This window comes from Aureococcus anophagefferens, assembly GCF_000186865.1.
Source record: "Aureococcus anophagefferens unplaced genomic scaffold AURANscaffold_12, whole genome shotgun sequence".
NCBI classification, from domain to species: domain Eukaryota; class Pelagophyceae; order Pelagomonadales; family Pelagomonadaceae; genus Aureococcus; species Aureococcus anophagefferens.
In genome coordinates this window covers 367857-382976 of record NW_008705572.1, presented here as the reverse complement: position 1 = coordinate 382976, position 15120 = coordinate 367857, and the positions used below count along the sequence as shown (strand labels likewise).

The 15120-nt window shown below is 72.6% G+C and overlaps 4 protein-coding genes across 4 annotated transcripts; all 4 read left to right on the top strand.

Moving 5' to 3' along the window:
* Positions 1–636: 636 nt before the first annotated feature.
* Positions 637–1326, top strand: AURANDRAFT_13949 (hypothetical protein; the record flags this gene model as incomplete). Its single annotated transcript, XM_009039832.1, has 1 exon — positions 637–1326. A coding segment is annotated over one exon (690 nt), but the record flags the coding sequence as incomplete, so codon positions are not given.
* A 1083-nt stretch (positions 1327–2409) lies between these two features.
* AURANDRAFT_64871 (hypothetical protein) lies at positions 2410–6510 on the top strand (the record flags this gene model as incomplete). The annotated part of the gene is made up of 1 exon (XM_009039833.1): positions 2410–6510. The coding sequence occupies one exon, from the start codon at positions 2410–2412 to the stop codon at positions 6508–6510; it is 4101 nt and encodes a 1366-aa protein (XP_009038081.1).
* A 1028-nt stretch (positions 6511–7538) lies between these two features.
* AURANDRAFT_64870 (hypothetical protein) lies at positions 7539–7967 on the top strand (the record flags this gene model as incomplete). Its single annotated transcript, XM_009039834.1, has 1 exon — positions 7539–7967. One exon carries the CDS (start codon positions 7539–7541, stop codon positions 7965–7967), a length of 429 nt encoding a protein of 142 aa, XP_009038082.1.
* A 142-nt stretch (positions 7968–8109) lies between these two features.
* Positions 8110–13604, top strand: AURANDRAFT_71813 (hypothetical protein; the record flags this gene model as incomplete). The annotated part of the gene is made up of 2 exons (XM_009039835.1): positions 8110–9531; positions 10809–13604. 2 exons carry the CDS (start codon positions 8110–8112, stop codon positions 13602–13604), a joined length of 4218 nt encoding a protein of 1405 aa, XP_009038083.1.
* Positions 13605–15120: the final 1516 nt, after the last annotated feature.

Below are 15120 nucleotides of genomic sequence, written 5' to 3'. Positions count from 1 at the left end.
GGCAGGTCCACGCGCGCCGTCGTCGGCGCCTTGCTGTGCACGAAGACGCGGAAGCGGTTTTCGTCGGCGGGGAGGAACGCGCGCCAGAGGTCCTGGTGCTTCGGCGCGTCGTAGACGAGGAAGCAGAGGCCCACGCGCGCGGCGCCCGGCGGCGGCCGCAGCTGCTTCTCGCTGACCCAGCCCCGCGCGCCGCCGCGGCCGCGCCGCAGGCCCACCTCGACGCGCGCCACGCCGCCCTCGACGGTCCGGCGGCCGTAGCAGTCGAGCGCCGTGCCCAGCGGCAGGTCCGCGACGACGGGGCTGCCCAGGTCCGGCCCGGCGCGCACGCGCGTCTTCCGCGCCTACGGGATGCTGGTGTTTGTCTGCTTTCATGTGTGGTTGACGAACCAGGGTGATCCTCTGGCATGCCGCGGGCTGCCACGAGGCCATTGCTTCGGGCGGCCGCAAGTGTACATGCACGTTTAATGCAATGAACGGAGTTGTACTTCAACTCTGTGCACGCGCTTTACGATGTTGGCTGCCCGAATACGCCTGAGACGAGGGCTGCTTCTGGTCCTCTGCGGCGCCTCGCTCGCAGCCGCGCCAAGGTCGAAGCGCGCTACGGCGCCGACGCCGCCGCCACCGAAGAACCACTTCGTCGCCGGGGCGCTCGCGAGGGCGGCGGCGATCGTGGTCATGTATCCTCTGGACACACTCAAAACTCGCGCTCAGTGCAACGACCCGCCGCACCTGCGGCTCAAGAACGTCTACGCGGGCGTCTTCGGGTCCCTCGTCGGCTACGTGCCCTCGGCGGCCATCATCTTCGGCTTCTACGAGCGCGCGAAGGCCTTCCTGCTGCTCTCGGGCTTCGGCGCGGCGCGCGCGGCCTTCGGCGCCGCCGTCGTCGGCGACGCCCTCGGCGCGCTCTGGCTCGTGCCCCACGAGGTGCTCAAGCAGCGCCTCCAGACGGGCGTGCACGGCGCGCTCGGCGCCGCGGTCGCCGCGACGTGGCGGACCGGCGGGCTCCTCGGATTCTACTCGGGCCTCCGCGGCCAGCTCCTGCGCGACATCCCCTTCAGGTGCATCCAGATGACCTTGTACGAGAGCCTCAGGGGCCGCGGGTCCGCCGGCGTCGTCGGCGCGGCCGTGGGCACGGCGACGGCGCTGATCACGACGCCCATGGACCTCGTCAAGACGCGCGTCATGGTCACCGACGGCCGCCTCGGGAGCGTCGTCGCCGACGTCTACGCGCGCGAGGGCGTCGCGGGCTTCTGGCGCGGCGCGCTGCACCGCGCGGCCTACGTCGGCCCGTCGACGGCGATCTTCTTCGTCGTCTACGAAGCCGCGGGGCGCCTCCTCCTCGAGGGCGGGGGCGAGCTCTAGAAAGCTTTTACGCGGGGTCGAACTCGGCGTCGTCGCTGTCGTTCAAGCGCGCGCGCTCGTCCGACGGGCGCCCGCCGCCCTGGCCGAGGGCCATGAGGATGAGGGACGCGGTCCGCGCCTTGGCCTTGCCGCCGTGGCGCTCGTCCTCCTTGTTCATGAGGTAGTCGCGCACGAGGTAGAGCGCGCAGGAGTCCTGGGGCGGGATGCGCAGCAAGAAGTACCCGTGGTCCTGCGCCTTGCCCAAGAGGATGAATCCGGTCACGAACAAAAGGAACGCGAGCTGGTTCACGCGCGCCTGCAACGGCTCCCACTTGGGCGTCGCGACGCAGCAGCCGAAGGTCACGGGCCGGCTGTACAGGAGGCCGAGATGGGCGAAGGGGATCGCTAGCGCGAGAAACGCGAGCTTCCGTCGCCGCTCCGCGCGCGCCGAGTGGTAGCCCAGCAGCGCGTCGTTTATCAGCGACGAGACCCCGAAGAGCCGGCAGGCGTCGAAGACGAGGAAGATGCCGACGGTCGCGTGCGCCGCGTACCAGTAGAAGGTCATGACTCGTCCGAGGCCGGCCTGCTCCGCGCTCAACACCGTCTCCTCGCAGCGGTGGCATCCCTCCGCGACGGCGTAGTCGTACTCGTCGGGCTCGAGCACGGAGAATTCGCGCACTCGTTTCAGAGCGCCGTGGACGATCCACAGCGATCCGATAGTGCCGAACCAGCCCACGCGCCCGATGGGGCAGCCCCTCGACGAGAGCCGGATCGGCGCGAGCACGGGCCGTCCCAGCAAGGACGACCAGCGCCGCTCAAAGTAGTCGGAGACGCGCAGCGACTTGACCTGCGACATGGCCCAGGTCGCCATGGCGCCGCGCCGCTCGACACCGGCCACGAGCCGGCCCAGATGAGCGGCCCGACTTTCAGACGAGCGAGTTGACGCAGGTCGCCATGGCGCCGCGCCGCTCGACGCCAGGCCCCGACTCGCAGCAACCAAGTTGAAGAGAACGCAAATGCTCAACTTTGGCCGGGCAGCATCATCTGGCAGCATTCACCATCACAGTTATGGAGGGCCGCGCGACGCCGCCGGCCCCGCGCTCCCCCACGCGGAGCCAGGTCGTGGAGCGCGAGGTCGAGGAGATGGCGGCGAAGCGGCGCGAGATGGACGAGCTCGAGTCGGCCCTCAAGGCCAAGTCCGAGAGCCTCGACGCGCGCGTGAGCCGCCTGCGCGTGTCCGCGGAGAAGCAGCGGTCCGCGGGCCGGGCGCGGCGCACGCCCGTGCCGAGCCGGTCGCCGGCGTCGTCGCGGGCGCCGGCGTCGCCGCGGTCGCCGGCGTCGTCGCGCCGGGGGCGGCCCGTGGCGACGCCGTCCGCGTCGCCGCGGCCGTGGACGCCCGGCGGCGCGGAGCCGCGGCCGAGCCCCGGCGCGGCGCGGCCCCTGCCCGCCGCCGGCGCCGGCGACGCCGCGGCGGCAAAATGGGCGTCCCTGTCGTCGGAGATCGACGACGCGCTCGGCGCGGCCGCGGCGCGGCCGCCCGCGGCCGCGGCGCCGCCGCCGCGGCCCGCGGAGCCCGCGGCGGCGCGGCAGACGGCCCTCGCCGACGAGGTGCGGCGCGCCGCCGCGCGGGGCCGCGAGCTCGCGAGGAAGCTCAAGGCCGCGGACGTCGAGGGCGAGCGCCGCGCGACGGAGGGGCGGCAGCTCGCCGCGCTCTGCGAGTCCGTGGAGCAGCGCCAGCGCGCCATGCTCGACCAGGCGGACCGCCTCGCCGCGCAGGAGCGCCAGCTCGCGGCGCGCCTCGCGGCCGTCGTCGCCCAGCAGGACCGGCCGGACGACGGCGACGACGACGACTTCGCCGCGGGCGACCGCCCGTTCGCGGCCGCGACGCTGGTCGAGGCCGCGGCGCTCCTCGAGCCGCGGCGCGACGCGTTGGCGACGCGGGCGGCGCGCGAGCCCGAGCGGCCGGGCGCCGCGCCGTCGCGGCTCGAGCGCGCGTGGCTCGGCGCGCTGCGAGCCGAAATCGCGGCCGTCGACGCCGTCGGGCCGTCGATCGCGGCGCTCTGGCCGCCGCCGAGCACGGCCGGCGCCGCGCCGGCGTCGGCGCCGCCCTGGGCGCGGCCCGCGGGCGGGCTCGCCGCGCCGCGCTGGGACGCGCGCGCGCCGTCCGCCGACGAACTTTTCGACGAGACGCTGTGCGCGCTCGCGTCGACGCGGGCGCTGCGGGCGGGCGCCCTGGGCCGCGGCGACGGCGCGGCCTTCGGCGGGGCCTGCGTCGTCGTCGACGTCTGCGGCGTCGACGCGCTCCGCGACGAGACGACGGACCGCTTCCAGAACACGCGCGGCGAGGGCGGCCTCCCGGAGTGGGGCGGCGGCGCCGCCGCGCCGGCGGCGCCGCCGGGCGCGTCGCGCGTCCGCGAGGCCGCCGCCGGCGCCGAGGAGCTCGCGGCCCTCGACGAGGCGCGGAGTCGGGCGCTGGAGCTGCTGCGGCGGCCCGAGGCGGACGGGTCCGCGGCGCTCGACGCGCGCTGGGCCGCCGTCGACGGCGTCTACGCGGCGGCGGCCGCGGCTTTGGCGGCCGCCGGCGGCGACGTCGTGCGCGTGACGACGTCGGGCGCCCTCGTCGCCTTTTTCCGCGACGACCGGGGCGTCGACGGCGCCGTCGCGGCGGCGGCGCTGTCGGCGCTCGCGCTCTGCGCGTCCGAGGGCCCCGTCGCGGGCGCCTGCGAGGCCGCGGGTCTGCCGAGCGTGCGCTGCGCCGTCGCCGCGGGCCAGCTGCGCGTGTCCGAGGTCGCGCTGGGGCCCGACGAGATCCGGCTCGTGCCCTCGGGCGCGGCGCTCGAGGCGGCGACGCGCGCGCTCGCCGTCGGCGGCGGCGAGATCGGCGACGTCGTCGCCACGGTAGACGCCAAGGCGCGCCTGTTGAAGCGGGGCTGGCCCAAGGCCGCCTTCGAGCCCGAGGACTTTGCGGCCCGCGGCAAGTTCACGACGCTCGTCCGCGCGCGCAAGCCGCCGCCGCCGCCGCGCGGCCCGGCCTCGACGAAGGAGCGGGGCCCGCTGCGCGCGGCCCTCGTCGCCGCGCCGAGCCCGCGGGCCCGGTCGGGCGTGCGATCTCGCGTGCCCCTGCTGGCCCGCGAGGACGCGGCGGCGCCGGGCGACCCGCGGCGCGTCCACGGAACGCCCGCGGGCGCGTCGGGCTGCACGATCGTCTGCGCCAAGGTGGTGGTCGCCGGGGGCCTGACGCAGGCGACGCGCGACGGCGCTGCCAAGGCCGTGAGCCGCGGCGTGCGGGGCTTCGGCGGGCGCGTCGTCGACGTCGCGGCGTCCGACGACTGGATTACCATCTGCGCCGCGTTCTTCGCCGAGCCGCCGCTGCGCGCGTCGGCGGGCCGCGGCGCGGCGGCGGCGCTCGCCGTGGACTACGCGCTGACGGCCCTGGAGACGGCCGCGCGGATGACGTGGGGCGTCGGCGCCGCGTCCGGGTTAGGGGTGCGGAAGACGTGCGGCCGGCCCGACGCGGGCAAGGCCCACTTCGTCACGTCCACGGCCATCGCCGCGGCCATGGCTTTAGCGAATGGCGCGGCGTCCAAGGTGAACTGGGCGGCCCTCGACGCGCGGCACGCGCACGACGGGGCCGCGCCGCGGGTATTGTGCGACGAGGCGACGCAGCGCGCCGCGCGGAAGCAGACCGTGGCCCTGCCGCTGGCCTACTTCCCGCGGGGCGCGGATTTCAGCGGCGACGCGCCCGACGACTCGGCGGCGGCGGCGGCGGCGCTCAAGGGGCCCCACCTCGCGTCGCCGTGGGGCGCGAAAAGAGCCGTGGGCTTCTCGCGCGACGGCCACTTCATGCTCCTGCCGGCGGCGGAGGCGCCGGAGTTGGTGAGCGGCCTCGACGCGGACACGCCCCGCTGCGTGTCCTGCCCCGCGCCCCTGCTCCGGGCCGTGTCGGACCAGCGCGGCGGCGACGACCACCACGTGCTCCTCGACGACCCGCTCGGCGACCTCGCGCCCAAGGCGAAGCAGCTCGCGAAGCGCGCCTTCGCGCTGGCCTTCGGCCACTGCCGCGCGGCGGACGACGGCGCGCCGCCCGCGGGGCCCGGCGGCCGCCGCGAGCCGCGCGCGGCCGCCGCGCCGCTCGGGCGGTCCGCGTTCGCGAAGCTGCTGCCGGCGCTGCTCGGCGCGGGCTCCTACGACGACGCCCTCGCCGACGCCCTCTGGGCGCGGTCCGGCGGCGACGCGGCGACGGCGACGGATCTCGCGCGCGCGTGGGCGCGGTTCCCGCGCGACGAGGGCGAGGACGACGGCAACGGGTCGCTGCTGCTGCTCGGCGACGCCTACGAGGCGCTGCGCGCGCGCTGCGCCGACGTGCCCCGGACCGCGCGGCGCGATTTACTGGCGGCCGTGGACGCGCTGCCGCCGCCGCACCAGCTGCTGCTCCGCGCCGCGGCCGTCGCGGCGGGGTGCGGCGACGTCGGCCTGCTGCGGGCCGCGCTCGCCCCGACGCCGCCGGGCGCGCCGGGCGTCGGGGGCTTCGAGGCCTTTGGCGCGTCCTGCGACCGGAGCGGCTTCCCCGCCGGCGAGGAGACGTTTGACGCCGTTTTGGACGGCCTCGCGGAGCTCGGCTTTCTAACGGTCGACCGCGCGCGCGCCGCGTTCTCGTTCCCCGACGCGCTCCTCCACGACGCCGTCCTCGACTCGACGCCGGCGAAGCGCAAGCGCGCGCTCCACGCCTTCCTCGCGAAGCGGCTCCGGTCCGCGCAGCGGCGCCACGCGGACGCGCCGGGCGGCGAGGAGCGCGCGGCCGTCGCGCTCGCGCACCACGCGGTCGGCGCGGGCGACGCGGAGCTCGCCTGCGAGGCGGCGGCGGGGCTGGCGGCGCTGGGCGGCGCGACCTTCGTGGCGGCCTTCGCCACCGTCGCGGTCCTCGGCGCGCCCGCGCCCGCGCAATCGGTGGACGTGCCGCTCGCGCCCGACGAGGTCCTGGCGCCGCGCCGCGCGACGGCGCTCCTCGCGTCCCTGCCGGCCTACCGCGGCGCCCTCGACGCGCTCCGGGCGGCCCAGGTCGCGACGACGCTCCTGAAGGCCGCCGACAAGTTCCTCGCGAAGTTGAAGCTCCCGGCGACGGACGACGCGGACCCGGCGGACTTCGAGGCGGGGGGGGCGCTGGCGTAACCTAGTGGCCGCCGTAGGGGCAGTAGAAGGCGACGACGTGGCCGGCGACGTCGTCCGGGAGGACGGCGCGCGCGCACTTGGAGACGACGCCGGCGAGGATCTTGCGGTGGCGGCGCGCGTAGGCCTCGAAGGGAGTGATGTCCTCGGTGCTTTCGGCCGCTGCCTGCTCGATCTTCTCGAAGAGGTGCCAGGCGGGACCCTTTACTGCGCGCTGCTCGTTGACCCAGCGCAGCATAAAGCGAGAGCCTCGAGGAATTCTCTTGCGGAGCAGGGCAAAATCAGCTCCCGCGCGCATGAGAGTCAACAAGACACGACGGTTCCCGTTCAGTAGGGCGTCTCTGGCTGGCAGACGACGTCTCATACCTTGGCCGCCGAGGATCACTTCTTCGCTGCTAGCATTGACATCCGCTCCGGCCTCGAGGAGAGCGACAACCGTCTTTTGTTGCGCGCGGGTGGCGTCTGACGCGCTACGCTCCGGGCCGCGGAACTCCCCCGGACGGCCGCGGAACTCCCCCGGACGAGCCGCGGTCGACTGCAATGGACCGCAGACTGCGACAATAAGAGCTGTTTCTCCGTTGATATCTCCCCGGTTAACATCTGCACCGTACCCGAGGAGCATGGAGACGGCATCAGGCTGGCTGTTGCAGGCCGCATCCATCAATGCGCAATCCAGAGTGTCCAAAACATACGCCCAGTTCCCCACGACATCCGCCCAGTCCCCAAACGCGTCAAGCAGTTGTCGCAGCTCTTGCAGCTCTCCACGAAACGCTGCCTTGCGCAGAGCATCCTGCACCCGCCTCATCCAGCCCATGCGCCGCGAAGGGCCATCGATAGAAGGCAATCAGCCGATTTAGCTTCGGGACTGCAACGAGTCGGGCGCGCAACCCCTTCAATAACTAGTCCAACGAGTTCCATCTTGAAGCACATCGTCCGCGAGCGGCCGCGCTGAGCAAGCCGAAGCGCGCGCACGCGAGCGACCCGCCCGCCACCACAGTAGCACCGCGCGCCCGTCGCGCAAAGCGCTCACGATGCTCGCCCTGCGCGGCGCGCGCCTCGCGGCGGCGGCGGCCCCCCGGGGCGGCGCGCTCCAGCGCGCGGCGGCGGCGCCGCGCTGCTCCCTCTCGACGACGACGGGAAAGGCCTGGGAGCCGCCAAAGGCCAAGGTGGCGCCGTCGTCGAAGCGGCTCGACGCCATCAGCGCGTCGATTTTCGGGACCCTGCCGTCGACGAACGTGCGGAGCGGCAACAAGGTCCTCCGGAAGAAGTTGAAGGGCCCGCTCCTCGCGGACTACTACTTCGACCAGAGCGGCGTCGACATCGACGTCGTCGGCCGCGAGATCCTCTCGGGCTGGATGAACGACCGCGAGGCGCGCCGCAAGAACCAGCTCGAGATCCTGCGACGACGAGGCAAGGGCCCGCCGAAGAAGGGCATGGGCAAGCGGTCGGGGAAAAAGTAGCGCGCGGGACTCCGCGGGGTGCGCGTCGCGTTAATCACCGACGTCGCCTTCGAAATAACAGCTCGCCGATGCGTGGGAGACGTCCTAAAAAACGGCACCATTGGTTCAACAACTCGACTTGCAGCTCCCTCGCCACCGACCGATGGACCTGCCGCCCGGCCTCGCGTCGTCCTCCGGCCCGCCGGGCCTGCACTGCCCGCCGGCCAAGAAGGCGCGCACGGACGGCCTGCCTTCGTGGCGGTGCCCCTACCTCGACACGATCAACCGCCACCTCCTCGACTTCGACTTCGAGAAGGTCTGCTCCCAGTCGCTGACGAACCAGAACGTCTACAGCTGCCTCGTCTGCGGCAAGTTCTTCCAGGGCCGCGGGCGCCACACGCACGCCTACACGCACAGTACGCAGACGGGCCACCACATGTTCATCAACCTCGAGACGTGCCGCATCTACTGTCTGCCCGAGAACTACGAGGTCGTCGACAGCTCGCTCGACGACGTCGTGCGGTGCCTGCGCCCCGTCTTCGGGCCCGAGCGCATCGGCGCGCTCGACGGCACGACGACGCTGGCCCGCGACGTCCACGGCGTCGCCTACCTGCCGGGCTTCTGCGGCCTGAACAACCTGAAGAAGACGGACTACGTCAACGTCGTCGTGCACGCGCTCGCGCACGTCGCGCCGCTGCGCGACTTCTTCCTGCGGCCGGAGAACTACGCGCACTGCCCGGCGCCCCTCGTGCACAAGTTCGGCGAGCTGCTGCGCAAGCTCTGGAGCCGGGACAACTTCAAGTCGGTCATCTCGCCGCACGAGCTCGTGCAGGAGATCACCGTCGCGTCGAAGCTGCGCTTCCAGATCGGCGAGACGTCCGACGCCGCGGATTTCCTGGTGTGGTTCCTCAACGAGCTCCACCGGAGCTTGGGGGGCACGCGGAAGCGCGGGTCGTCGGTGATCCACGACGCGTTCCAGGGCGACGTCCGCGTCGAGACGCTGAGCCGGCGCACGCACCTGACGAAGCGCGACGAGGCCGACGTCGACGACACGGCCGTGTCCGCCGAGGCCCAGGGCTGGAAGCGCGACGAGCGCGACCTGCCGTTCCTCTACCTGACGCTGGACGTCCCCGCGACGCCGCTCTTCAAGGACACGCAGGGCGGCAACATCGTGCCCCAGATCCCCCTCTTCGACGTGCTCACGAAATACAACGGCGTCAAGCTTTCGGATTCTGTCAAGTCGGGCGTGCAGTCGCGCAAGCGCTACGTCATCCGCCGCCTGCCCAAGTACCTCATCTTCCACTTCGCGCGCTTCACGAAGAACAACTTCGCCGACTCGGAGAAGAACCCGACCATCGTCCACATCCCCGTCAAGGATTTGGAGCTCAGGGACCAGTTCGCCCTCGAGGGCGAGGCCGCGGCCGAGGGCGCCAAGACCAAGTACGACCTCTGCGCGAACGCGTGCCACGACCTGCCCATGGGCCTCAACAAGGACCAGCGCGCGGACCCGCTCCAGCACGGCACCTACCGCGTCCACGTCCGCCAGGCCACGTCGGACCAGTGGTACGAGATCCAGGACCTCCACGTGTCCGAGACCATGCCCCAGCTCATCGGCCTGTCCGAGTCCCTCCTCTGCATCTACCAGCGCCGGGACTAACTAGGCGCCGCCGCAGGGGGGCGCGTCGCGGTCGACGAGGGCGTTGAGGAGCGCGTAGTGGCGGAGCTGGAGCCGCGCGGTGTCCACGAGGCACGCGCGCCAGGGCGGCTCCGCGCGCGGCCGCCGCGCGCCGGACGCCGCCGCCCAGGCGTTGTCGCCGTCGCGCGCGAGCGACCGCAGGAGCGAGTCGTCGGCGCCGCAGGCGAGGGGGAGATCCGCCGCCACCCTCGCCGCCGCGGCCCAGCTCGGCCGCCACGCGCCCCGCTCCTCGCGGCAGCCCGCCGCGGCGAGGCGCGAGAGGTAGACCGCGCGCGCGAGGCGCCGCGCGTCGACGGCCGCGGCGCTCGGCGACACGTTCGCGCGGTCGACGCGCGCGGCCTTGGCCCGGACCCGCGCGCGGCACGCGCGGAGCGGCGCGCCGCGGAGGCGCCGCGCCGCGCGGCAGATCAAGTACTCGGGCACGGACGAGTTCTTCTCGGCGAGCGCGTCGTAGGACACGCTCTCGAGCGACGCGCCGGGCCAATTCCGGACGACGGTGCCGAGGAGGGCCGTGAGCCGCGCGCCGACGCGCGCCCAGGCGCCCGTGTCCGCCAGAAATTCGCCGAAGGACCGGTCCGCGGCGACCGTCGCCCACATCGCGCGCGCCCACGACGCGAGGCCGCGGTGCACATGTAAAAGGACGACGCTCTTCACGCCGCCGCCGAGCGCCTCGCGGAGCGCGCGCCACTGCGGCGGCGCCAGGCGGCCGAGGCCCTCGGCCGAGAGCACCATGGGCGTCGCGGGCCGCTCGGCCGCGCCGCGGCGGATCTCCGCGACGACGGCGTCGAACGCGCGCCGGTCGTCGTAGCGGACGGACGGGCCGCTCGTGGCGTTCAGCAGCACCGCCGGCAGCACGGCGGCCTCCTTCTCGTGGGCACAGGCGACGCAGGCGACGCCCAGGTCGTCGACGCCGTTGACGAGGAAGCGCTGCGCGAAGGTCGTGCCCGTCTTGTGGCTGCCGACGTGGAGCACGAGCCGCGGGAGCGCCGCGCGCTGCGCACGGCACGCGACGACGAGCAGCCAGCTTCCGAGGCTTCCCATCGTGTCGGCGGGGCTGCCGCGCGCGGAATGAACGACCTCAATATCCTTGGTGATTGAACGCCAACCGGCAAGCGAGCAAACGATTTCAGCTGTTAACGATCGAGGGCTGCCCCGTCGACCGGTAGCGCGCGGCCATGTACTACGACAACCCCGGCGGGCGGCCGCAGTCGGCGCACATGACGCGCACGGGCTCGCGCACGGGCTTCGGCCAGCGCGAGTCCATCGGGAACCCGCTGAACCTGTCGCTGGGCCGCATCCGGCCCATGAGCGCGAGCACGAGCCGCACGTCCTTCGTGCCCGGCGCGTCGGCGAAGAGCGACCACAGCGCGCCGCCGCCGCCCATGTACGCCAAGGAGGAGCCCCAGGTGCAGAGCGGCTACTTCGTGCCCGCGCGCGAGGCCGGCGCGAGCCTCCGGTTCTTCGCGTACTTCGAGGAGCCCATCCTGCAGTACAACTCGCGGTCCGTGCCCTACCACACGAACCGCATCCACAAGTGCATCATCACCTTCCACCCCAAGGACGCCACCGTGGGCGTCGACGAGCCCAAGGTCCGCAACAGCGGCTACATGCAGGGCAAGCTGCTCAAGCGGTCGCACGTCAAGCACCCGGACGGCCGCAAGTTCACGCCCGGCGACTTCGTCATCGGCGAGGAGGTGACCATCTTCGGCCGCACCTTCACCATCGTCGACGCCGACCTGGGCACGCGCCGCGTCTACGAGCGCGCGTACGGCGAAGCGCTCGGCCCCGCGCTCGACATGCCCGACGACGGCTTCGCCGCGGAGCGCGCGCGGTCCGAGATCAAGTACAAGCAGGCGGGCCAGGACATCGAGCGGCCGACGTCGGCGCCGGCCATGCGGAGCCAGCGGAGCGCGACCGTCGCCGGCCACGAGGTGCTCCGCTTCTTCTGCGCGTACCAGGACGACCGCCGCGACGGCGACCGCGACCGCCGCTACACGATGCACTACTTCTGCACGGACGACACCATCGAGATCAAGGAGGTGGCCACGGAGGGCGTCCAGCGCTTCCCCAATTTGCTGCGCCGGTCGCGGCTCCCGAAGGAGGCGTTCTGGAACCCGGACAACCCGCTCGTCGACAACAACGAGCCGCGGCAGGTGAACTGGAAGGATTTGAAGTGCGGCGGGTCGCTGTTGGTCTGGGGGCGGCCGCTCCTCATGCTCTCCTGCGACCGGTCCACGGAGGCCTGGTACCAGAAGCGCGGCATCACGCAGGAGCCGTTGCAGATCGCGCCGGACGACGGCGACAAGTTCCCGCAGACGCTGCCGCCCTTCAACGGCTACGGCGCGGAGAACGACCTCTACGCCATGGGCCTGTCGCTCCAGCCGCGCGTCATCAAGTCGACGCAGCAGGACTACCAGCGCTTCATCAAGGCGGACAACAAAGTTCTACGCTTCGAGTGCGTCTTCGGGCACCGCGGCGTGTCCGAGCTCGACAAGAAGCGGTCCTTCGTCGTCAACTACCACCTGGGCGACGACACGATCATGGTCTACGAGCCGCCCGTGCGCAACAGCGGCCTCGAGGGCGGCGTCTTCCTCAGCCGCGGCCGCTACAAGAAGCACATCCCGGACCAGCGGTCCATCGGCAAGAAGGGCGCGGGCTCCGTGCTCTCGCGCTGGCTCCGGCCCGCCGACTTCTTCGACGGCAACATCGTCTCCTTCGAGGCGCCGGCGACGGGGCGGCTGCTCCAGACGTTCCGCGTCGTCCGCGCGGACGACTACACGAAGCGCGTCGAGGAGGAGAAGAAGCTCGCCGCGGGGTCCAAGCACGCCATCATCCTCGAGCAGCTCGCGGAGAAGCTCTGCGCCGCGCGCATCCAGGTGCGGAGTACCTTCGCGGACCGCGACGCCGCGAAGACGCGGACGCTGCCCGAGGCCGACTTCAAGAAGGCCGTCGAGGACATGGAGCAGCAGTCCCTCGCGCTCACGCGGGGGTCCAAGACCGTCGACGACGACGTCTTAGGCCAGCTCTGCTGGGCCTACGGCGAGCCGGGGCCCGGCGGCGACGTCGTCGTCCGCTACGACGACTTCGTCGACGCCTTGGTGCTCGCGGCGCCCATGCCCAAGGTCCCGGAGCGCACGGCGTCGTCGACGACGACCGTGACGTCGCGGGCGCTGGAGAAGGAGCTCGTGACGGCCCTGCGGCTCCAGATCGGCGAGGCGAACGCGGGCAACGGCCTGCTCCGCGCGTCGTTCCGCGCGGAGGACCGCGACGGCCACGGCACGGTGGACGGCGACGCCTGGTTCCGCGTGCTGCGCAAGCACAAGCTCCACGGCGTGCTGAGCCGCGCCGAGGCGAACACGCTCAAGCAGCGCTACACGGAGCCGTCCATGCTCCACGCGGGCGTCGAGTACGAGCGGCTCTGCGACAAGGTCTACGAGGGCGACTTCTCCGACTACATGGCGGCTTTACTCATGATCCTGCCGGAGCGCGGCGACATCGGCGCCGTCGACCTCGACAAGTACCGCGAGCACCTCACGGGCGGCAACAAGATCCCGACCGTGCGCAACTACCTCGACAAGGTCAACGTGACCATGCGCGACTGCGACGGCGACGTCCAGAAGAAGCTCAAGAACTGCCTCCGGGCCTTTTCCTCCGCCTTCGGCCGCAACCACCGCAAGAAGATGCTCCGCAAGCACCTCATGGCCTTCGACGTGTCCAACACGGGCACGTGCCACCGCGACGAGTTCGTCGGCTCCGTGAAGCGCATCATCGACGACGGCTACTGCGAGCTCGACACGCGCGAGCAGACGCTGCTATTCCAGCACATCTTCCCCCACCCCTGGACGCGACAACCGACGGACACGCTCCTGACGATGCTCGTGTCGCGCGACGTCAAGGGCGTCATGCGCATGCACCAGGCCGCCATGAAGCAGGAGGAGGACCCCCGCTTCCTCTTCCGATGAGCGCGGCGACACCGTTCCTCCGGAGCACTCGCGCAGCCCACCGACCGACGTCCGAGTCTCGACACCCCCGTCCCCCCCCCGGACCGCGCGCGACCCCCGCCCCCCCTCGCCGCCGTCTAGATCTCTCTTTTTCAGCGCGTCGTCGGTCTTCCAAGGGTACCACGTCGTCTCCTTACGCTCGCCGCGGGGCCTCGTCGGCGCGGCGACTCTGACAACGCATCGTCGGGCTTGGGTGCAACGACGCCTCCTTACGCTCGCCGCGGGGCCTAGTCGGCGCGGCTCCGGCTTTCGGAGCGCGCGCGTCACGCGGCCCGGCGGGTCTTCGAGCGGCGGAGGCGGCGTTTTTTTTTCGGAGGGCTACGCGGATCAGCTCGTCGTCTTGAGCAGGCCGCCGCAGTCGTTGGAAGAAAAGACCTTGCGCTCCAGCTCGAGCCAGTTCGCGCGGCCCATGCACTGCTCGTCCATCGTCTCCCAGGACGCCTTCGCGTCCTTGTTCCCCGGCGGGAGCTCCGACAGCTGGCGCAGCACCTCGACGTAGTGGTCCATGCTCTGGGAGCCCCGGATCTCCATGTGGGCGCCCTCGGAGCTGAAGAGCGTCACGGGCACGGCGTCGTAGCCCCAGCCGTAGTGCACGCGGAGCGCCTGCTGCCGCGCGCCGTCCTCGTCGCGGCCGCTGTCGAGGTAGCGCGCCGCGCGCCGCGCGTCGATGCCCGCCTCGGCGCAGCAGCGCGCGAGCAGCGCGCGGTCGCTCAGCTCGCCGCGCTCCGCGAAGTGGGCCTTGGCGATGGCCTCCGCGAGGCGCTCGCGCGCCGCGGGGCCGCCCTTGGCGACGCGCGCGGCCTCGGGCGACCCGGCCCAGCCCAGGAGCCGCTGGGCGTCGAGGGAGCTCGTCATGCGCACGTCGTAGTCGAAGCTCATGGGCGCGAGGCCGTCGGGGAGCACGTTGAGGCCCTTTTTGAAGCGCGCGATGCCCGCGTCGACGTCCGCCTTTGTGGCGTGGTCCTGGAGCTTGTTGCCGGAGCTCGTCGTGAGGGAGAGCTCGCCCGCCGCGCAGGCCGACGCGCAGGGCGTCTTGCTCGCCGCGTGGCGCCGGAGCATGTCGGACCAGAGCTCGCCGGTCGGCGCGTTCCCGAGGTCCGGGCGGATGAAGTAGGGCGTGCGCACGAGCGAGATCTTCAGGTTCTCCGGCGCCGTCGCGATGGCCGCGCTCACCATGCGGAGCGACGGCCAGAAGTGGGCTCCTACAAGTGTACCAAGCGTGACGATTGCTCGAACACACAGGACGCTGCGCACGACAGTTCGGGTCCGCGATGACGTTCATGCGCACGAGCCGCCTCCGCCGCTTCGGCGGCGCGAGGTTCTCCTTGCCGGGGACCGCGAGCGCCGCCGTCGGGTGCTCCTGGAGGATCTTGCGCGACCGCAGGACGAGCTCGGCGCCGTGGGCCAGGACCTCGCCGACGATGCCGTCGCCGTCGAGCCTGGTGCCGCCGCGGTAGAGCTGGACGCCGTCGTCGAA